At 43.5% G+C, this 23,836-nt stretch overlaps 1 protein-coding gene across 22 annotated transcripts in view; it reads right to left on the reverse strand.

Annotated features, from left to right (window-relative positions):
- Positions 1-1,439: 1,439 nt before the first annotated feature.
- Positions 1,440-23,836, reverse strand: part of DST (dystonin) — a 514,228-nt gene continuing 491,831 nt past the window's right edge. For 6 of the 22 annotated variants that reach the window (XM_040249209.1, XM_040249195.1, XM_040249197.1 and 3 more), the window contains 14 exons: positions 21,390-21,533; positions 20,524-20,712; positions 18,991-19,120; positions 16,963-17,126; positions 15,687-15,849; positions 14,055-14,209; positions 13,809-13,883; positions 12,799-12,816; positions 9,816-9,933; positions 8,626-8,697; positions 7,485-7,684; positions 6,803-6,913; positions 4,031-4,154; positions 1,440-2,700 (listed from right to left, as the gene is read on the reverse strand). In XM_040249209.1, coding sequence (XP_040105143.1) covers positions 2,426-2,700; positions 4,031-4,154; positions 6,803-6,913; positions 7,485-7,684; positions 8,626-8,697; positions 9,816-9,933; positions 12,799-12,816; positions 13,809-13,883; positions 14,055-14,209; positions 15,687-15,849; positions 16,963-17,126; positions 18,991-19,120; positions 20,524-20,712; positions 21,390-21,533 — 1,938 coding nt within the window. In that variant the 3' untranslated portion in view covers positions 1,440-2,425. The remainder of the gene's footprint in view (positions 2,701-4,030; positions 4,155-6,802; positions 6,914-7,484; positions 7,685-8,625; positions 8,698-9,815; positions 9,934-12,798; positions 12,817-13,808; positions 13,884-14,054; positions 14,210-15,686; positions 15,850-16,962; positions 17,127-18,990; positions 19,121-20,523; positions 20,713-21,389; positions 21,534-23,836) is intronic. The other 16 variants (XM_040249211.1, XM_040249210.1, XM_040249202.1 and 13 more) reach the window with 7 other exon arrangements.

The raw sequence follows: 23,836 nt of genomic DNA on the forward strand, positions 1-23,836 counted from the left end.
TTCTGCTGTACAGCACACTGGTTCTGTTTATAGTCATATTCTTTCCACGATGGTTTATCCCAGGACACTGAATTTAGCTCACTGTACTATGTAACAGGACCTTGTTGTTTATCCATCCTATCTATAATAGTTTGCATCTGTTAACCCCATACTCCCAGTCCTTTCCTTCCCACCCCCACCCCCACGGCAACCACCAATGTGTTCTCTATGTCTGTGAGTCTATCTCTTGTTTTGTAGGTCTCTTAAAGTTCTTAATAGGCCTCAATTTATCTTTAACAGACCCAATCTTTACATTGAGTTTTAGTGCTGCGAGTCATTCCAATGTCATGTTTTTTAAAGAAGAAGAAGGAAAGAATACAAAAAGACAAAAAGAAGAGCAAAAAAGAGAAGGCAATGTACAGAGGGAGGAGGAGGACAGTTTATAGGAGGACCTCAGAAGTCAGGATAAGGCTCCAGAAAACGAGCATTCAAGAGGAAATAAACATCAGACATCAGAGAGTGAAAAGTTCCCCACAAGGCTGCTGCTAGTAACTGGGAATAGCTCCCAAAGACTCTCAGGAATATTTTAAATCACTTACCTTTCTCCCAAAGTGTATTTTTCTGTTACAAAAAGGCAAAATCCCTAGCTCTTTAACAGAGGCAGCATTCAAATGAGCAGAGATAGAATTATGTTCTTAAATTTGTCTCTGGGCATGTAAGCATATTCAAAGCACCAAAGGAACAACAACTTCAAATGCCTTCTCAGATGACATTTTTACGATCAAATGCATGAATTATAACACTTGATCTCTTAGGTTAGAACTATGCTTCCCATCAAAGGCACATACTTGAGGCCCATGAGAAAGAAGTTTTTGTCCCTTGAAAGTGGTACTGAATTTCTGTCCCTGGAGATTCCAGGTCCTCCATGATAAAGGCCACGTGAGGAAAACATGATTGTCACCTGAACCTGACCACCACCACCGCCACTTGGTGAAATAAATTGACAGTGTCACGAGAGAAGGCATAACTGGTCATGGTTCCAAAGGAACCATGTGCCGTCCTTTTAATCATATTTGGTGCCATTTTTAATAAGACTCTACCATTTGATTCTTAAATGTACACGGGCTAAAAGGATATAACTACATTACCTTGTCATACATTCCCCGCTTTCAGTTCATGTCTTTTAGTGATTTATTCACTTTTCCCCTTTTGAAGAGAAGAGGGCTGGGCACCCTGTAAGCTCAGTGTCACCAACAGTGGCTGGCACATGGTTGGTACTTTTGAATTAAAAGTAGAATGACTGTTATTTTATCATTTGTTCATTATATATTATATCCTTGTGTTTCTGTCCCCCAAACTTAGCCTATCACACTGTTACTCAAGAGAGATCATCCATGTAACACTTATTTAAAACAAATAAATGGAAAAAATTCACTTTAAAGAATCAGTTATTCCATATGTTCAAGTGAATATGTTTTATTAAATGCATACTATAATAATATCTTTCTATAGTATGTGAGTATACATAATAAATTAAAAGGTATATATTTATTAAATATAGATATAATACCAGAACATGATTATTTCAGATGAGAAAATCAAAATAAACCCATTTTTAAGTCTCTTTTGGTCACTCCAAATGGATATTTGCTCATAAAAAAATACACCGATTTGTTTTTTTTTCCCTGGGGAAAAAAATTAATTCCATAGCAATGTAGTTAAGGGACATATTTTATTTCATAGCTTTTCTGCAAGCAAACTTGCTTTGATACAAAATGAGTTCAATGGTACAGGCGCTACTGTCCACTCAAGCAAAAGAAAACCTCACATTTAGATGAATGCATTTTATGATGATACTCTTACAGGATACTAGGTCTCAGGTCCAGGTGGCCTCTGGCCTCGGGCAAAGCCACGGGCGCAGAAATGCACAAGAGTCTGGGAGTCTCAGAGCACGGGAAGGCGCTGAAAGGAACTTCCTGTGAGTTCTCTGTCAGGTAGGAGGATAAGAACCGTGGTGGGTGTGTCTGTCTCTCTGCCCCCCATCTTGCAGTTTACACTGACATCATCTCGGAACAGATCCCTGGGGGTGTCTTTTGGCTTTTCGGGGTTTCCAGAGAAGCAGGGGCATGTCATGAGGTATCTGTCACGTTAGCGCCCAGTGGAGGGCTGGCTGTGGACTTACCTTCAGGTACCGTGTGCTCAACGTAGGAACCTCTGTGCCTGTCAAACACTCTCTCCCGCCTCACAGAGGGTGTGAGTCCAACCCCAGACTATCTGACCCAACATCATACAGAGGAAAGAAAAAGACAAATACACAGATAAGGCCATCTGCAGAATTTTAAACTCACCTCTTGCAATATTTCACAATAATCTCTACATCATATGTTACATCTTTCAGACTTAAACAGTAAAGGCTTCAGGAAGGGCGGCAGCAGAACCAACTGCACTATCTCTTGGAGGACTTGTCCAGTTTTCTGGCAGGGGATTTCCTCTGGGGCGTGGGGATTTTGGAAGGCTTGGCTCCAGGCGGCCGAGAACCTGCTCGGGGCGTAGGCCTGTGTACCGGGGGGACAGTCTCCACGTCGGAGCACGCGGACTGGATCTCCGAGATGTCGAAGTCCGAGGCGTCACTGCCGCGGCGGCTGCTGGCCCGGCTGCCGGCCCGGCTGCCGGCTTTGCTGCCGGCCCGGCTCCCGGGTCGGCTCGGCGTCCTCCTGGGATCTGAGGAGAGAGAGGGCACAGACAGGTCATCCTGCCCTCTGCGCCCCACTGCCACCGGTTCTCGAAGCTCAACACCACATTCAATTTCAGCTAGTCTGCTGGACACCCTGGAGGTGCTCAGGCAATACCTGTGGGTTTTATGGCCTTGCTGCGACCCTTAAGTGGATAAAATATACAAAAAACTGGATATACACACAAAGTGGAGGTTCGGGGCCATCCCACTTAAACAGGAATTCCACTGACTGGACACAGACGGAAGGATTAGACGTACTGAACTGGAGACTGTGTTTTCCAAAGTGTGGCAGGTCTGCCCTAGGGACGTGTGCAGTGCCAACGCACAGCACGCAAGTCTTACCTGCAGATAAGGGATTCAAAGCAGAGGGGAACGGAAGACAAAAACTTTGTTTAAAGAAGCTTCAGCCTTGCTATAAAGAAAGCTGAGCGCCAAAGAACTGCTGCTTTTGAACTGTGGTGTCGGAAAAGACTCTTGACCAGTCCATCCTAAAGGAGATCAGTTCTGAGTGTTCATTGGAAGGACTGATGTTGAAGCTCAAACTCCAACACTCTGAACACCTGATGCGAAGAACTGATTCACTGGAAAAACCCAGAGGCTGGGAAAGATTGAAGGCGGGAGGAGAAGGGGACGACAGAGGATGAGATGGTTGGATGGCATCACTGACTCAACGGACAGAGTTGGTGATGGACAGGGAGGCCTGGCATGCTGTGGTCCATGGGGTCGCAAAGAATTGGACACGACTGAGTGAGTGAACTGAACTGAGGGTTGCTGTGAGTGGTTGGGCTTTTCCAACCACCCAAAACAGAGCCCAGTGCAATTATCAAGCAGCAAAGGAAGCCAGACCTTCTGGCCTCAAAGGGTACATCCTGTTGTAGCTTTTCTTTGATTTCACAGTCACTCTCTCATCTTTCTCTGGTACTTTCTGAAAGGGAATTTTTGAGTCCCTTATTCCCCTGGCTCATTGATCCCCGACCTTAAATGGATGACTAGGAAGTGAAGCCAAGTGAAGTCGCTCAGTCGTGTCCGACTCTTTGCGACCCCATGGACTGCAGCCTATCAGGCTCCTCCGTCCATGGGATTTTCCAGGCAAGAGTGCTGGAGTGGATTGCCATTTCCTTCTCCAGGGGATCTTCCCGCCCTGGGAATCGAACCCGGGTCTCCCGCATTGCAGGCGGACGCTTTACCGTCTGAGCCACCAGCGGGACCACCTGTCATTTCAGAAGCATGTAGCAGCATCAGGCCGTCTTCCCTGACTAGGAAGAAACGGGACTCTCACCTTTAGGTCACCTCAGGGAGGAAACACCCCAGACTCACCGGCGAACTGGGTCCGCACTCTGGCAGCTGCGGTGGTGATCAGGCCGCTGTCCTCCCCGGAGTGGAAGCCCTTCCCTGACAAGTATCCCGGAAGTCGGAGCTTGCTTCCCTGTATCGGCGTCCCCTGTGGTTAATCAGGGAAAAGACATTTCAGACCCTGCGTTTCTCCCATGATCCTCCAAAGACACCACTTTGCAGGCTGTGGGGACCCTCCGCTGACACTTGGGAGGTGGAGGGGAGAGCCTACCGGTTACACAAGGCACTCGGTTCCCACCTACTAACTTCTTGTTCTCTCCCAGCATTCAGAGGGAACCCTCTAAAGGAAATGAGTCCATGTCGGAGAGTAGGTATGAAAATGGAGGCAACAAACTGTGAGTATGTTAGTATTTCTCAGATAGTCAGTGAATATCACAGAGTTCAGAGTTCAGCCAAAAACAGAGGATGGTGATTGCATGGTACAGAGAGAAGATGGGGCTCTGAAAAATTGTCTTTGGATTATCTGCTGCTTGCGAGGCTTTTAGGGACCAAGACAGAAATAAACAGAACAGAAAGAAAATAAGAAATGCTTAGACAGCCATCATTTAAACAAACAAAATGGGCCCCCAAAGTGACATTTTATTAATTTGTAAGACGTCACTTTTATCTCTTGGCCCTATCACCTTCTATGGTCCTTACACACAAGATACCTAGGCAACATTTTGGGATGATTCTCTTAAAATTCTTACAAGCATTCAAGCCATCACAACTATGAAATTTTTGTAAGTCTAAATCACTGCACTTTTTCTTCATCACTACATTTTGAAAATTCTCCCCAAGTTAAAAAAAGAAAAAACAAATCTCCTGAGAAGTGTAAGGATATCACATTCCTCAATGAGCTCACAGTCAGGGAGCTGTCTGGAGGAAATAAATCTATATAATTATATGTGCTTTTTAAAATTAACTTTCCTTTATCAAATACTTTTAAATGCTTAATAAAGCATACGTAAAACCTCCTGATACATCAGACTTGCAAATTGTTAATATTAGTGATATTCATAACTCATTTACATACTCCATACATTTAAGTATGGAATGTAAACAGAATTCATAGATTACTTGAATATTCAAAATATTATCACACATCTAACCACAAACAATCCTCACACTTACGTAATCACTTTTTCACAATCATGAAAGAGGAGGGCTTGAGGAGGGCAGTAACTTCCCCAAATGAAGTCTGACAGCTCCGCTCCAGCTAAATCCCTAACTTAGAATCTCAGCAACGCAAGAGAGAGTGAGGACTCGCAGGGGATGAAACATATTATGTGAGGTGACAGTTCCTGCCCCCGGAACACCAAAAGCACTCGCCAAGTGCCTTGATGCACCTGATTTTATGATCACAAAGCTACTCTGTCCTCTGAAAGACCCCTCCAGGAAGGATACTGTTGTTTTGTCTCATGAGGCTACTTGAAATCACACCTAGTTTTCTATTACCTAAAGACTTTAATCTGGTGTGTGGGGGGGGAGTTCCCACTTTTTAAAAACTTGAACTAATGGAGTAGCATAGCCCTAAATATTTAAAACAAACGTCTCACGTAAGGTTCCCTCCTCTGCTTTCAGTTCTGGCCACCACAGATCCATCAGCAGTGACACCTCGAGACAGAACATGTGTTACTCAACCACATCGCTACTCAGGGGAAGGGAGAGGGACAAGGGGATGAGGACTGGTTTGTGCCCGATTCTACCTCCATCAGCAATTTCCATTTACATCGTTCCGATCTCAGGAGGGCAATGATATTTCCCCTGCCTGCCTCTCATTATGGGTGTGAGGGTTAAATAATATGTAAGAAAGAGTTTTGGAAAAGCATAAAAGGCTTTTGAGAGGTACTAACTTACTTGCATCCAAGAGTCCTTGCCTTTAATATGAAATACCTCCTTGGTTTCAGGAAGAGTTATTTAGAGATTCTCCCCCACCCAATTCTTGTGATTCTGCTCAAATACACACCTATGTTTATCATTTTAAAGAGAAGCTTCTTTAAAAGACATATGGTTGACTTCCAGTTGAACATAAATGATCTGATATAGGAGTTAATCTTGGCAAATCTTATATCACCTAAATATCTTATCCCCATAGAGCATGTCATTTAAAAAAGAGCATACTGACTAAAAATCATTAAGTCTAACAAAGATACACACCTTTGGAGAAAGAGAGAGAACTTTGTGTCTGCCTGAGCCCCTGACCTGCACTGATGAGTATAAGGCTGTCTCAACCACCCAGTGTTCTTGGACAGGAGTAAACATACCAGACAGTCCGAAGGACCTTGTCCAGAGAGAACACTCAATCCACATTCTTTTAAGTGATTCTCTTGCAAATGACACTGCCTTTCACTCTCTCCCAAAAAGGATTACAGTATGTCCTGCTGAAACTATGTCTAGAAGCAGAAGGATACCATCAGCTTGAAAAGAAACTGGACTCAGGTCTGGGTATAGTCTCCTGTACTTCACTCTCCCAGGGGAGAAAAGCAAAAGTAAGTATGAGCAAGAGAACAAAAAGCAAAAGTGATCAAGAGCCCACAGTGGTGGCAAGGTTAAGGAGCTACAAGCCATCTTTTCTGTTGACCCCTTACTGTCGTGTCTGCCTAGAAATGCTGGGTTGAGACTTATTACACAGAAGTCTTTAAAAAGACACAGTACTGTCAAAAGTGCAGTTATCAAGGGGGAGGTGCGGCAGGGCTAGTGGGTGATAGTCAGTTAAAGGCAGCTGTTAGGCTGGAATCTGGGGCCTTACGATACCTCTGGAGATGACACGGGAAAGTCAGGGCACTCAGCTGGTTTACAGGGAGTTGACACCTTGCTGTTTGTCAACCAGGGTTTACCATAATTGCGTGTTAAAGGATGGAGAATCTGTATGGAACAATGGCAAATCAAACGTGAAGGATGGCAGATAAAAAGCAAAGCCATGGAAAGAGAGATTCACAGCCACTCATTTTGCAGTAAGAATGATCATCATTAAAAACAAATGGAAAGGTCTGATGGCAAATCATACACACCAAAAACATGAATGAAGCTTTAAAAAGAAAAAACAGTCTAAAAAAGGTATGAAAGTCTCCAAACAGACTGTCTCTATATGGGCCACAAGGCAAAGGCATACAAAAATACACACACACACACACACACACACACACATTTAATCCTGCATCTTCCATACTGTGACAAGGGGCACATCTGGAGAAAGCTGGTCCTGCAAATTCTAGGAACCCCAAACACGGAAAAGCAGACTCTAGCACAGCAGTCCCCAACCTTTTTTGGCACCAGGGACTGGTCTAGGGATGATTCAAGAGCATGGCATGAATTGCGTATTTTATTCCTATTTATTATAACAGCAGCGTCACCGCAGAACATCAGACATTAGATCCCAGAGGCTGGGACTGCTGCTCTAGACGGGGCGTGTGGAGGAGAAGAAAACGCGTCCTACCTTGGGCGTGCTGCTGGCAGGGACCTGCGGGGAGGCGGCCTGGCCGGCCTGGCTGGACACGGACGTGGACCGGTTGGGTGAGGCTGCCCGGGATGAGGGCCTGGACCTCCGGCCCCGCGGCCGGAAGGCAGCCATGCCCTGAGTGGTTCCATCCGCCAAGATGAACTTCTCCCGCAGCTCCATGTTTGTCCTCCCTTTGGCTGGATGGTGGAACACGTGACAAGGCACACACACGAAAGAGGAAGGGGGGAAAAAAAGAAAAAAAAAGAGGGGCTCAGTCGTGTGTGGGGAAGAATCGCCACCGGGCACCACAGACCACGTGGAGGATTGCAAGAACACCTTTTTGCCATGCCAGCTCCAACTCAGCATCACAAAAAGTCAAATGCATTCCTTTACAATGCATTCCTTTTGGATACAAGTAAGTTGGGGGAAGAAAAAAAATAAAAGTGTTTATTCTAACACTAGACACCAGCAAGAGGAACCACTATTAAAGAGAGAGTCAGCATGAAAATGACAAGCTCATGCTCAAATACTGTTAATCCACCCGCTACTGATGCCTGCAGTGTTTCCCTATGCCATCCCCACCCCAAGGGGACCAGGGAGGCAAGGACTACGGCTTTTGTAGCTACTACTGAGGTCAGGAGATTGAGAGCAATATTTCACCATCAGGATTAATTGAACAGTTATACAGAATGAGAGATGGGTTATTAATCATGATGACAACACATAAACTTTAGGGTTTTTCACTTTCAAGAAGGCGGCTGGTATTTTTATTTTATGCCTTAAAAACCTGGTTTTACAACATGCAAAATAACAAACGCCAGACCCCAGGATCTGGGAGGTCATCCATGATTCAATACTCAGACCAACACACGTGCACGCTCTCTTGAGGCGCCGCCAGAGCCTCGCGTGTAGGGCATTGGCCTGTGTTTGATCACGGACACAATCCCTGCGTCTGCAACACTGGAAGGGCGTCCAATGTCGAGAGTTTCAATTTGGAAGCACCAGCTCAGTTGGATGTGAGTTAAGCCATACGTGACGGATGAAGCGCGTTATTTGAAAACAAACAACGAAAGCAAGAATGTCAAAGGAGGAAAGAGGAGAGGTCAGAGGGGGAGAGGCAAAGAGAGGGGTCGCCAACCTATAGTAGGCTGAGTAGTAGTGATTGAAGAGTTTGATTCCGAGCGTAACATTTTACTCCCATGATGATGAACTAGAAGAAATGACACAGGATACCAATCACATTCAAGAGAACTGTTAGCAGAAGAAACACAGCACAGTGGTTGACTACGCCAAGGTTGCTCAGGCCGGGCCTTGGTGCACAGTTTAGAAGAGAAGCACGCACAGGGCTGACTCGGGAGGAAAACCACACCCGGAAGACCGCGCCCCAGTCAGGCTGCCTTTCTCAGGCAACTGCTCAGAGCACTCTGCCTTCTCCCTTCTTTCATAAGTGGAGCTGTGTTACAATAGGCTGCACTGTTTCCAAAATACACAACAAAAAGGCGCCTTTGCTTTCATCTCACTCCTTTAGGCGTAATCACCCACGGTGGCCAGCAGGGGGCCCCACGGACTGGCCGCCTGAGCCCAGTCCCACCCGCCTGAGCGCGTGCATCTTCTTAGGGCGCTGAGGAGCTTATTGTTTAAAAATTTTTTTCAATACTGCTTTCCTCACCTCCCCCTAATTTCAGAAACACTTGTGCTTTCAAACTTCTCCTATACAGTATCTTCAATCTTCATCACTCGATTTTCTTTCCTCTTGCTTTGCTTTTCAATGACAGAGGAAATCCTGTCCTTGGCTGGTAGAATCGCTCATTTTGAAAACGGCAGATAGGGGAGTGTCTCATACAGAAAAATACATTCTAGTGTCTCCCATCCCCCAGTCTCCTAACTATCCAGAAGTGGAAAAAAAGGAAAAAAAAGAAAAACAAGAGCGAGGAACACAGTTTACATGACTGCCCCAAGTTCTTTGGGAACTTCAGGCTGACAGACCAACGTGAACATTCTTCATATCGGGCTGGCCAAAAAGTTCATTAGGGTTTTTCCGTAATGTCTTACGGCAAACCCAGGAGAACTTTTAAGCCAACCCAATAATATATGACCAAAATGAGCCTCAGTAAGTTATTTTTAGCTAACTTTTTAAAAAACGTTTGACTTTATATATTGGGAGTATATATCAAGTTTTACTTAAAACTTGATATACTGGAGCATAGTTGATTAACAATGCTGTGATAGTTTCAGGTGTACACCCCAGTATGTTTTTGATGCTGGAAAATAACACAAGATGGACATACTTGCACAGGGTGACTACCCTGACGGTAAGCGTCTCCTTACCCCTGCAAGGGTCGTTTTTCACTAGGAACTCATCGAGCGCCATCCATCCACCTCCAACGCGAACCATCACGGTGCTGCGCAGGATACGGACGAGCCGGAGTTGCTGGGAGTCTCCAAACTGGGAAGGGGAAGAAAGAAGACCCTCTAATTGTCCAGAGTAAGTCTCAGCCAAGGCAGGAAGTGCGATCTGCTATAAGCAACCAACTCTAACTGCTTGCTTAGTTCGCAGCGATTAGTAAAATCTCAGAGAGGGGTTTGTCATGATCTGCGTTAGACGGCTGCATGCTGATTTAGCCCAGAGGAAACAGGGTGAAAAAAGATGACGAAGGTTATCACGTGTAATCCTGAAGCTTTCTTCTAAAAATGATTTTTCTCTCTTACGACAGAAATCACATTAGTAAGGAAGTAACTGAAGAATGTTTCTAGAGATTAAACACAGCCATGAAAATAACCACTGATCCAGTCTCCTGGGGCTTCCAGGAGGTAACATGATCCTAAAGAAAATTTAATAAACTCTGATTCTTCTTCATGAAAACTTCCTCTTACGCCTAAAGCTGTTGGAAATTTGTGGCAGAAATGTTTATAAACTCATCTGCTTTCTCTAAGTAGTTCTGACTTCACGATAGAGACAATAAATGATCATGACTAATAAAAATTTCACAGTTAAATAAAATTTCTGCATCACTAATGATCTGGTAGGCTAATTTGTTAAAGGCTGGATTAACATGCCATTTTAGATTACTGTCATATTTGGACAGACACTGACACATTAGGAATGATACAGCTTTTAAATCTAAAAGGCTTTCTTTAAAGCTGTATGCATCAAAATTGCTGACACTGAGAAGAATCTGTCTTTTCCTGCACTTTCAGTGGATCTCCGATCACTCAGATATGCTACAAATTCTTCAACTCTTGAATACACATGTAGACTGCAGGCAGTTTCTAATCATAAAGTTTATTTACTATGAAAGCCCATGAGAAATGATTTTATACCCTTAAATCATTTCTAACAAGCTCACGACCAACTTAAAAAAAACACCAGACTGAATTTCATGGTTGCCAACCCAGCGGATACCATAGCAAAATGAACAGTAAGTTGACATAAAGAGCTTCTTTTTAAGGCAGGGAACGTACAATTGTGACTATTTGTCTGGGCTCATGAAAGATAAATAGAAAAACCTGAAGTAGAAAAAATTTGCTGCTTTTCATAAATTTTAACGCTGAGTTTCAGGAAGAGAACACTAGAACAAAGCCAACCATCCCAGACCCTGAAACTCAGAAGGATCCAGAAAGCATGTAAAATGTACCAGTGGGACTCAGACAGTCACATCAAACCTTTTTACACTGCTTTTTCTAAAATGGTTTTTAAGCCTTGAGATTTCAACTCTCCTGTAACTGAACCTGCTCATGAATTGTAAATTAAAATTTAAAAATCAAAATACATATTTAATTTGTTAGAAAAAAATTGGTGCTGCTAATAAGCAAAGGGAAAGGAGGGGATTCAAAGAAAATTACCCTTAAGGAACCAGATAATCAGACCATACACTTTTGGTCTAAGATTACATTGAAAACAAGCTTTAAGGATATAGGTAAATATTTATATCACATATAAATAATATAAAATATTTATTTTATAGGGATGATAGTTCAATTTATTTCCATCATACTAAATATGAATAAGTTTAAATTTTGAGATGGCATTCTCTGACAGGTACCATTATCTTTAGAATTTCCCTGATTTTTTCAACAGCTAAATTGAAGGAAAAAATACATAATGTTGTTGTTTGTATTTTCAGTGACTTAGACCTTTGGGGTCATTTCATCCTTTCCAAAAATAAAAGATGCTGTCACAATTACTAACTTAGAAAATAACAAGAAAGGGAAAGTAACTTCTTATGCAAACTAATGGAAGGTTTCAAAACATCTATTCAAAATGACTTAAGAATTTTATTTGAAAAAATAATTTGCTTGCAGTAAATGATACTTGGTAATTTGAAACTTAAGATCTAATCTGACTTAGAAACTGAGGAACAGAGTAATATCTACAGATATGGCCAGATATTCTGGAGGAGGGCATGGCAGTCCACTGCAGCATCCTTGGGAGAATCCCATGGACAGAGGAGCCTGCTGGGCTGTCGTCTACGAGGTGGCAGAGAGTCAGACACTACTGAAGCAACTCAGCACACACAGATGGTCAGGTATCACAAACAGCATGACTGTTTTCAAAAGCACAGAGTTAAAAAAAAAAACAACTTTCCTTGTTTAAATCAAAATATGATTTCTCTTGTCTTTAGTTATAAATTCTGATCTTGGTCAGTCTATTCCGACTTAAATCTGAGGGCAAAATGGCATAAGTACGGCTAGGATTTCGTGCAAGTCACAAGAGAAACAGTTCCTCACAGGGATTTGTATTATTTAAGACCGTCAGAGCGACACTTCACTCAGAATGCAAAGCCCTAACTCGATGAATCAGGGCACACGGATGACGGCTGCTCTGGAGAAAACCATCACTGAGGCCGAGTGCCATGCTGGCCACTCTGAGCTGTCCTCCCAGGCCACTGCCAGAGGCTGGCCCTATTCTCGCTGCCCTCCTCAGAGCAACCTCCTCCTCAACGGCCAAGCACGAACCAGACCGCAGGGAGTCTGCGAACAGTCAAGTTTGTGCTGCGATGAGCAGTTGCATACGACAGGTGGGGAGAGGATTATCAAAGACAGGGCTGAAAGCTGCCCTGCAACGCTGTGCCTAGCCAAACTACGGCTGATTATCTGGTTTGCTTGAAGGCAATCTCCTCATGTGAGACACGAAGCAGAAAGGAGTCCTGGATCAAGGACCCTTATAGCGTTGACAGAAACACCACGCCAACCAACACTGTAGCCGCTAGGGGGACAGCATGGGAAAGATGGGCCAGGGCAAGCTTGAATGACTATGAATTAAAGGTAAAAAACCATTGGGAACTGGAGAATACATTCCACTGGTTTATACCTGATTTCCCAGGAAGAACTGATAAAAAAAAAAATGAAAAATGGAAGAAAGACACAATTAGTTCAATAGGAAACTTTTCATATGACTCCAGAAAACACACACACACACACACACACACGCACGCACTCACTCTCTCACACTTTGGGATTCTGGATTAGTATCTAGTTTAGAGATGTGCAGGTACCCATTTTTCCCAACTTCGAACTAAATAATCAGAAAATTTTCTATGCAAGGTTTTTGGAAAGTCTTTGGGTTTCAAATTTAAGGTAAAAATTCAAACGTATACTGGGTTGGCTAAAAAAGTTCATTTGGGTTTTTCTGTGCCATCGTGTGGAAAAATGTGAACAAACTTTTTGGCCAGCCCAAGAGATGAATGTTTTTCAATGCAGAAATACAAAAACAAAATGAACAATGTTTTATTTATAAGTAACAGACTATAGGAGGGCAACCCAGCACATTTCCTATCTAGCTACTACAAATAAGAGATGTTCCAAAAAAAGAGGGAAAAAAATGATCAAGTGTGACTAAGTCACAAGTGCTTTCAATTAATCATTTTGAAAGAAGGTGAACTGAATTACTGAGATTTAAATTAAAAAAAAAAATTTCTGCATCAGAGGACAACACTGCCTCTTATCACATTTATAAAAACAAGTCAACATTTTAACTTTGCTTCCGGCCTTGGAAAGTTTTGTTACTGAAAGTATGACAACTTACCTCTAATCATAATAAAATAGATTATAAAGTAATATTAAGCAACCTAAATATACAAGATGTGTTTTCCTCTGAATATTTTTCTCCTTGAATGGACATCCTGTACATGTCAAAGATATGTCCTCAGATACAACAAGCTATCTTCATATCATTTAAAGTTACAAAAGCTGGAATTTCACATACCAGTACCCTTTGACAGATGGTAAAAATAAGTCATTAGCACTCATGGGAAGCAATGCAGATCACACTTTTTAATTCTCATTCTTTAGGCAGACCTCACAGCTATTTTGGAAACTTACCCTGTATTTGTTATCTCCAATCTGTTCAACCTGGAATCGTTTTGCACATTTGCACTTAGCTACCTGCCTTGTCACCTGCCAAAAGGAATGATAAAACAGTCACTCTAATGTTAATATTACATTGTGGCACCCTTAGAACCTTTATGCGCCAACGAAATGTGGGAACAAAGCAGCAGCATCAATTGTGCAGGGCATCTGGGCAAAACATGAGGTGACTGCTGCAAGCAGTATAAAGGTAAGCAGTACCTCATCTTCGATTTTGTCAGCATCAGTGATGGGTTTGTATGCATCCTTATTTGGGTGAAGGGCAGCTACAAATTCATAGTAGTCGATGTATCCGTCTCCATCTCTGTCGAAGATGTCTGCGACCGCACTCATCTCCAGGCGGCTGGTAGGGAACTCTTCACAGTTTCAAAACAATAGTTAAGTAGCGTTATTGAGGCAATCACTGACAAATGAAACTGCAAGATATTTAAGATGCAACCATAATAATGTGATATATGTACACTGTGGAGGGATTCCTCTCATCTAGTTAACACAGCCATCACCTAACATATTTATCTTTTGTACTTTTTTGGGGGTAAGAGTAAGTTTTACTCTTTCAGCAAATTCCAATCTATACATGTTATCAATCATAGCCACCATGTCATTCGTATATATATATATATATATAAAACCAAACATATATATATATATATAACCAAACATATATATATATAAACCACAGTCATACATTACATTTTCGGGCCTTATTAATTTTATATCTGGAAATTTGTACCCTCATACCAGCCTCTCCCCCACCTCCCAGCCAAACACTTTCCTGCCCTGTTTCTGTGAGTTCGACTTTTTGTTTAGATTCCACATACAACTAATAATTAAGATATTCTCAGTACACTCTACTCCCAATGAAAGTTGATAAGACCTTCCACTTATAATAAAATTTTACAAAAAAAGATCTGTGTGGGTTTTTTCGTTTTTGTTTTTGCCTCCTCGTGTGGGTCGTTTGGAGGATCTTAGTTCCCTGACCAGGAATTGAATCCATGACCACTGTAGTGGAAGTGCGGAGTTTTAGCCAATGAACCACCAGGAAGTCCCCCCAAAGATTTAAGTCTTAAAAAAAAAGTAGTAGCATTAACTTGTTAATTCTGCCTTGAGACATTCTTGGTTGTACATCTGAATTGTAGTGTGGCCAGTTAAACAATTAGCATGATCAAATATAATAAAATCTTTAAAAAGAGAAAAACCTGATTTATGTAACCTAAGCACAATCACTATATATGTGGCCTAAATTTACCCTTATTTACTATCTGACTCCTTTGAAGTGGCTATTTTTCTAGGCTAAAAACTATTTAAGATTAGCAAATTTCATATGGTTCAAGTACCACTTATGGAATAATTTACGTGAAACTTACTTTCAGAATGGTTTCCGGTAACCTCTGCCAGAGAAATCACAAACAGAGGATCAAACTAATCTATCAACAAGAAGGGGGCACATACTTTGAGAATTTTTATAGCCTTGCAATTTCCTACTAATGACAATATCAGATTAGAATGTGAACTACAACAAAAAACAGGGACTGCCTTGCATTTACTGACAGCCCATTTTATGCCAGGCAACACAATCTGAGAATTAAGAATTATTAACCTGGTTACCTACTGCCAGTTCACCTGTGGTGACACAATTAGTAAGTGTGCCTGCCTCCAAAGCCATACATTTTAACCAAGATCGGTTTTTTGAGGGCAATGACTTCAAAGCCAAATTTAAAGGTGATGCTAATTTACTTACAAGTAACACAAGATTCCTGGCTCCAAAACTTAAACTGTGCTCATTTTCTTTAAAAAACTACATTCACTCTGGCCACCTCCCATGGGACTTACTTGAGGAAAGGATTCCGTCAATAAACTCTTGCCGGGTTATTTTCCCATCCTGATCTTTATCGATCCTCCTGAAAAAGTCCATCACTCGAGATTTCTTGTGGTTCATCCAGCGCATGTACTTTTTGCGCCAGACATCAAAGTCAAAGTTGGCAAATTCTCTAAGCTGAAAAGGGCAAGAGGCATTTTGCTGAGTGACTACTGTGCTCAAACTACGTCTTATACAACGTGACTGTGATTTCTAACGATCCTCTAGACAACAAAAATTTTATCTTATATGATATGAACGTTATTTTTAATGGTCCTCTAGAAAAAAAATTGTATCTTATATAATATGAATTACCATTATTTTTAATGATCCTCTAGGTTCAAGGGTCCCCCAATCTCTGGGATCTATCTACTGCTTGATGAGCTAAGGTGGAGCTTATGCAATAATAACAGAAATCAAGTACACAACAAATGTTAACGTGCTTAAATCATTCTGAAACCACCCCCAACCCCAGTCTGTGGAAACAGTCTCTTCCACGAAATTGATCCCTGGTGCCAAAAAGGTTGGGGACTGCTGCTCTAGATAACAAGAATCCTACCTTATACAATATGATTAACGCTATTTTTAATGATCATCTAGATAATACACACACATCGTTCTTTCCGAGAGAGACATCATCTTGCAAAGGGGGCCTCAGTGCTTATCCTGTAAAGTTTCTTTCATTACTGCCACTGTTCTGTTCTTTACTTACCAGAAGAAACAAAACTCAAAATGTCAAAGGGGAATTTCTTTGGTAACAGCAAAATCTTTCTCTGTGCCCCTGGGGAGCAGGCCCAGCTCAGCACGACCCATTTAACCCTTTGAGCTCTCCGCCACCAGGCGCTCTCAACTCCCACCTTCTAAACATTCACCAACTCCAGAATCTGAAACTCTAACAGCCTCAGATCAGAGTATGTATAATTAAAAGATCTGCATTGTAAATGATTACAGTTGCTAGGTGATGGTGCCAGCAAACACGTCAAACCAGACCTTTTCCTAAGGCGGCAGCTTTTGATTATGTTACAACGTATCTGTTTTTGACTTTGATCCCTTAAATCCAAAGCCCATCTATCAGGGGTTTTTCCCCCCATAAAAACAGTCACACTTGCAGCATTAATTTTAGAGATATTAATAAAATATGCACTCTGACATCAAGAGTTTATTACCAGAAATGTTGGGAAAAAATCAAGATTTTGGCACTGTGTGAATGGGGGCAAATGCCAATATGGAGCCGAACACGAGCCTCCTCACCTCCTCCAGTCTGTCCAAGGCGTCGTTAAGCTTCCTCCTTCTCTCTAAGGCAAGAAGCCAGACTTGCTGCCACTTGCTCACCAGTAAGTTGACCCTGGGATTTTTGGTTTCAATTTGCGTCTGTGATCCAGAGGGATAGAAGCTTGGGGCTGGGAGGCGTTTACCTGTTAAAACACAACTTGATTAGGATGGCAAAGTCTCTAGGGGTTTGGAAGGCGTTAAGGTCTGACCTCTCCTGCTCCTCATTCAGAGTGAATCAAGTTCACTACTGACTGTGACGAGGAGAAATTCTGATTGAAGTGAAGTGAGGTATCAGGGTCCAAATGCATTTTACTTAACAGGGATCACATACTGTTCAGAGACAGAGGCATTTTAACATATCTTGACAGGAGCCCTGAAGTACTAGAACGCTCTCTCATTACACTGACGCTTCAAACACTTTTCAACCTAAATTCTGTGCCACTTGAGTTCCTAAGAAGCACCCTGCCACCATCCTCTTTGCTACTTAATCAGGGCACTGCTGTCTGTGACTCGGTTCCAGAAGCCTGGCTGTGACTGAGAGGCTAAGGCCCTGAGGATGGCAGGTGCAGGCAGGTGGTGCCGGGGGCGCCGCAGTCAGTGAGACACCCAACAGCCCCACCCCGACCACCCAGTGTGAGGCAGCCTGGCCTTCCTCCAGGCCCGCTTCCTGCTGAGGCTGAGCCCCTAACACTGGCTCACGTCCCAGCTCAACACCCTCTTCAAGCTTCCTCCCTCTTTCTATCACTTACAGGCTTCTATAATGTCACAGAGCTTCATCACCTAACTAAATGGCTCAATGTGATCTGGAAAAACACATCACTGGCCTCAGCTTACATAGGAAGGTAGTGTCCAAGCTGAGATTTGCCTAGATTTCCTAACCCCCATGGGGCTGTACAGAGATGTCAATAGATAATATTTAATGAGCATTTAACAACAGTCCAGGAAGTACGCTAAACGCTTCACACACAGCAGTTAAATCAAATCCTCACCATAGCCCAAGAAGGTTATAATCCTCCCCTTTTACAGGTGAGAAAACTGAGGTTCAGAAAAGGTTTAGATAACATGTCCAAGGTTGCATGATCCAGCTGCTGGGGGGGAGGTGTGTGGCACAGGGCAGCCAAGAGTCTGTGCAGAGTCCCCAGCCACTTTCTTACTTACCATGGCAGACCCAAAACCATTTTTTCTTTTTTATTTTCACTAAGACGGCATTCAGAAAATCACAAATTGGTATAAACTGTGCATCTTCTAAATCTTATCCAAGCTATTACTGAATTTAATGTCATTTTGTTGGGTCAAGACAGGCTGGGAAGTCAGTAAATAGAGCCTGAAGTCATATGACCATGAGCAAAATCAATCAGATTACTGGTTACTAGTGAATAGTTAGGTCACGGTCATTCCTATTCCATTCCACTTGAAGGTTATTTACATACTAGAAGCAGAATGAGTCATTTCAAAGGAGGTGATGGTTTCTGTTCTTGTTGCAAATCTTTTTAATTTCTTCTGGCTAATCTTAAAGATCAAATAAGGTTACACACAGAAACCTAGATTTACCTTTTTCTTTCTTTTAAAATAAGTGGCTTAAAGTAAGTTTTAAAATAATAAATATTATTTATTTGACGATAAATAATATGTAGCCCATGTTTTCTTTCAAGAAAACTTTTTGTTACTGAGAGCTCGTGTAGAATCACCTATGCCTCCAAAATGTCCAAGTGAGAGGAAAGGGAAGTCGCTCAGTCGTGTCCGACTCTCTGTGACCCCATGGACTGTAACCTACCAGGCCCCTCCGTCCGTGGGATGTTCCAGGCAAGAAGACTGGAGTAGGGTGCCATTTCCTACTCCAGGAGATGTTCCCGACCCAGGGACTGAACCCGGGTCTCCCGCACTGCAGGCAGACGCTTTACCCTCTGAGCCACCAGGGAAGTCCCAAAGTCAAACCATAACTCAAAATAAAAGGAAGTTAACTTTCTTGTCTAACCATCCTCGTCTTAAAGAAATGGCTGCGCTTACGTCCTGCTCGCCCCTTATCCAAGACGGGGATGTGGGACTGCAAGGAGGAAGGGTCTGCTGCCCTCCTCTTGTAGGTCTTGGTGACTTTGTCCACGTCAGGCTGCTTTCTGGTCATTTCCTCCATGAAGGTCTGAAAGAAAGCAGTGGCACCAACTAAACACAAGTTCATCAGTGAGCGCTACCTTTAGAAAGGAATTAAAAAGAGAGAGGATAAAAAGACCACACTACGATTTCTGGAAAAAGAACAAAATAGCATATTTTATCTAGGGGGAAAAAAATCTAACCACCACAATACAGCATTTACTTACTTCTAAAGACTACAAAGTGTTATAGGTAGTAAGCACAGTGTTTCTAAAGCAATTTGTTTTCGTCTGAAGACACCCTGGGAGCAGCTGTATGAAGAACACAACCTGTCTGTGACCGGCCAGGACCAAGTGTCCAGGCTCTCCCTGAAGAATTGCAAAGTGAGTATCAGTTTGCTCAGCAACGAGTCAGCTGGGCTGTCTAGGGACACATCTCACCTACATATCTGAAATGTTTAAGATGTCTTTGATATACAGTGACAGAAAGCATTCACATTAAATGTGGAAACATCTCAAATATCCCTATTAATAAATGGGTTCTACCAGTGAAGGCCCTCCAGGCTCAAGTTCATTTTTTTTCTTTTATTATTATTTTTTTTAATTTATTTTTTATTTTACTTTACAATTCTGTATTGGTTTTGCCATAAGGTCTGACTAACTTGCCATTTGTCTCATTTCCTTGGGCTTATCATGACTGATCATGTGTCCCTGTATACAAAATCTGTGGCAAAGGCAGAGACTGGTAAAAATGATGGGAAAAGGAGGAAGCAGACAAAAGTGAGAAAAGTGAAGAAGCACGTTTGCAGAATGTCCATCACCCTGCAGAACACTGATCACTTTAATACTGCAGATGCCAGAGATGCTTCAGGGCAGCACGGGCACTGAAATCTTACACTTCTATTAAAATACAATCGCGCTGTTAATTGCTTAGCCAAGTGATCTGACACTCAGTGATCTTCATAAATGCATATTAAGGAAATGAATGAGCAAACAGTAGGTCAGTCTGATGCCCAGCATTTCCGAACCTGAAACTTTTCTGAGTGAGACCGTATGTTCCCACTGAGATGAGATGTGTCTGAAGGACGGGCAGGCTTCCTGTGAGATGCTGAGAGCAGAAAGTAGACGATGCAAACAAGGACCAGTGAACAAGAGAGGGGAGGCGGCTATGGGGGTGCACGAGGGGAGGGGCGGGCCTGGGGACGAAACACAGGGAGAGCTGCCCGCTAAGGGAGCAGGGGGTGGCTAGTAGGGAGAGCCCATCCGAGGGGGGTGCCCTGATGGGGCCAAGAGGAAGGAGTGTCCGCAAAGGGCAGGAAACCCCAGCAAAGCGAGAGGAGCTCCAGGGCCAGGGTGGAGCCAGACCCAGCGGGGAGGGGCTGAGGAAGTGAAATAAGTGGCATGGCCTTCTTCTGAGAAGGCCCAAGGAGGCGGGCTGGGGGACGTCTGTTACCTGGTGCTCCGCGATGAGGGCTTTCACCTCTTCAATCTCCTGGGGGATGACCTCCTTGTCCCTGTCGCTCAGCGTGGTTTCGGCCCACTGCAGCCAGGCCAGCAGGGCTTCCAGCAGCTCCTGCTTTGCGATGAGCCCAGCCAGGGCGCTGGCCAATCTCTGCTGGTGCTGCTTAGCCCAGGCCAGCACCTGATGGACAAACAGACCTTGCTCCCACTCCCTTCCATCTTAGGGCATGATTTCATGGGTGTTAAGTACACAAAATTGAAACATGTATCAGGATCACCCTGGGCTAGACCCGTAACTCTTCCAGTCTTTCAAGATTCCATCAATGGTCCCGAGACCCAGCTGGTGGAGGATACGGGAACCCTTTACAACATTTGGTCACCCTCAGAAGGGACGATGGCCATCAATCACCCAGGCTTCCCTTCGCCTTCTGATTTAAGTTTGAACTGACATCCCCTGAAGGATCATGCGTGCTCACTCCACGGAGCACAGGGTGGAAATAAAAACAGCTAAGATCTTAAATATAAAACGAATTCACTTGTGTGTGCAACTCTTTCCATAAGCACAGATGGCTCTGAAAAACCTATCCTGCAGCTATGAAGTAGAATTGGACAGAAAATTCTACAGTGAACCAAGTATTTGCCTTTTCATGTTTCAGGGACACAGCTGCAGAACGCCTGTAACTTCAAGAAAAGTGGGTGGCAGAGACAGGTAATACCCAGAGGAATGGTCTCATAAAGGATGCAAGCCTCCAGGTTCCCACAACCTTAAAGGCATCATCAATTGCCCAAGTATGCACAGCCCCTCACCCTGACTCTCACGGCTCCTGCTGCCCTACACACGGCCTGCGGCGCACTCACCTCCTCAAATCTGGCCCGGATGATGGTTATCCAGTGCTTAATGGTGGTGATGGAGTCGGGGTGGCAGATGGCCAGGATGGAGTCCCCCATGCTGGTGGCTTTGTTGAGGGCGGCACGCTTCTCTTCCAGTCTCTTCATGAACTCCTGCGGCAGAAACAAAGGCGCGCAAGCTGAAACCAAAACTCAGGCAGTGCCCACTGGACTCACAGAGCTAAACCAGCAAGCAAGAACTTAAATCGATTTATTCACAGCTGGAAATCGTTCACTGATGAGGAACTGAGAGAGGGGAGGCAGAGAAATCGAAAAAGCATCTTCTAACTCACTCTCAAAATCCAACTGCAGGATACTATCTCATGCTTTACAAACACATGATACAAAAAAAAACACGCTCCTGAATTTGAATATATTATAATTATTATATTCACAGAGCGGAGAATTGGGACTGGGCCTAAACCAGAGACAGGAACAATATGGGTTGAAAAAAAAATAAGTTCTAGCAAACAAGACAAGGAGGTTAGTGTTTAAAGCAGCATCCACTGTGCCAGGAATGACAGGAATGCGTATCCAGAAAGTGCCAAGGAAGAGAGTGGGCTGGCCGGGCACTGGGAAGGTCTGGGCTGCAGGAGAGAAACCCCAGCACCCAGGCGGGAAGCAGGCCCGAGAGGCTGGAGCAAGCCGTCTGACAGGGCTGGGCTCTGGGAGAAGCACCCATCTCAAAGTCGGGTGAAGAGAGCCATCCTCAGCTTCGGCGGGATGCGCAAACCTCAACAGGTCTGGAGGCAGTCAAACCAATCTGTTTACAAGTATCTCACATGCTTTACTTTTGGCCATCAGAACTGTACCTGTAGATTCATGTATCACAGAACTCAGAAAGTGGGGCTGAAAGATGAGAATCTTGGCCCTAAAAAATGTGACATGCCTCCCGAACCCTGCACGGAATTTCAAACACCCACTGACCCCTCTGATCTATCTGGACCCCACACCAAGAACAATTCCTGCCCTGACAAGAGTGGGAGGGGATGGACGGCACCGGTGTTACCCACACCCGGTAACCAGGGGATCATCTCAAATTACGGGCAGTGACCTTTCCCCTCGAACCTCCAAAGTGGCTGTCTGATGCGTCCTATGCTGGCATTTTGCTCTGATAAAATAATCCATTTACATGCACAGCTGCTAGATGTTAAGGTGCACAAGATCAACAGAGTGACTTTTCAATTCTGTGTCTCTGTGGCCGAATAAATGCTGGGGGAGTCAAGGTTCAGTCACTCCACTGACATGACCTACTGTAACTTTTAGTTTACACTGGGGTACAGCTGATTGACAATACTGTATTAGATTCTGGTGCACAGCAAAATAATTCAGTTATATATATACATGTACCCCTTCTTTTTCACATTTTTTCCCCATAAAGATTGCTACAGAGCCCTGAGCGGAGTTCCCTGGACTGTACTGTGGGTCCTTGTTGAGTACCTCCTTTATATACAGGAGTGTGCACGTTACCCCGAGACTCCTAATGTGTCCTTCCACCCACCCTTTCCCTTGGTAACCATAAACAAATGAACTTATTTACAAAACAGAAACAGACTCACAGACTTTAATGACCCACTTTTCAAATATCAGGACCTACTTTAAAAATATTTTAATTTTCGCTTAAAGGTAAAAGAAAACGAACTTTACTAGGAAGAAAGAAAAGCAGAGGTTAAGAGCAGCTGTGCCTTTCCAGAGGGGAGCTGACCCAGTCATGCATGTTTAAGCACTCCCACACTGCAAACCAGGCCCCATGGAACGGTGTGGACCAGGTGCCAGCCAACAGAGCGTCCTGGGCTCCTCCAGGCCCATCTGAGCACTGCTTGGTGGCTTGTGGTCACGTGGGAAACCTTGCCAATTTGGAAACTGGATTCTACCGAGAGGGCTCTAGTCCAAGAAGTTAAGGATTCTGTTTGCCTTCTATTGGTGAATGTGTGAAGGGAAACAAAGGAAATGGAAAAGAAAGAACAATGTTACTGTAAAATACTACTACATTTATAACACTGCATGTAATTGTATGCTAATTTAAAAATATTCAAAAGGAATCTGTTGATAAAACCACTACCCCAGCCTGGCTGCCTGCCTCCCGTGTTTCTGATGGCTTCCTGGTCCCGCTGTGAAGGTGGTGATACCACAGGGAGCGTCATTCTGCAGGGCACTTATGCACCCGGGGCTTCAGAAGACACTCTGACACCCAAACCCCAGCAGGTAAGTAGAGCCCAATGCAGCTAATGGTCAGCACATGGTAATACAAAGCAGATTTTCAAAATACTGAACTGAGTCAAAAAAGGATAGCAAACGTGATGTCATTTTCCTACTTATATAGTCTAGCTTCAACTTGAAAAAGTGAATGTAGCATTTGTTTCCTCCAGATAAGGTTATACAAGCTCACATCCCTTTTATGAATAACAAGGCAATAT

The sequence above is a fragment of the Oryx dammah genome, unplaced genomic scaffold (assembly GCF_014754425.2).
Source record: "Oryx dammah isolate SB20612 unplaced genomic scaffold, SCBI_Odam_1.1 HiC_scaffold_11, whole genome shotgun sequence".
Classification (NCBI taxonomy): Eukaryota; Metazoa; Chordata; class Mammalia; order Artiodactyla; family Bovidae; genus Oryx; species Oryx dammah.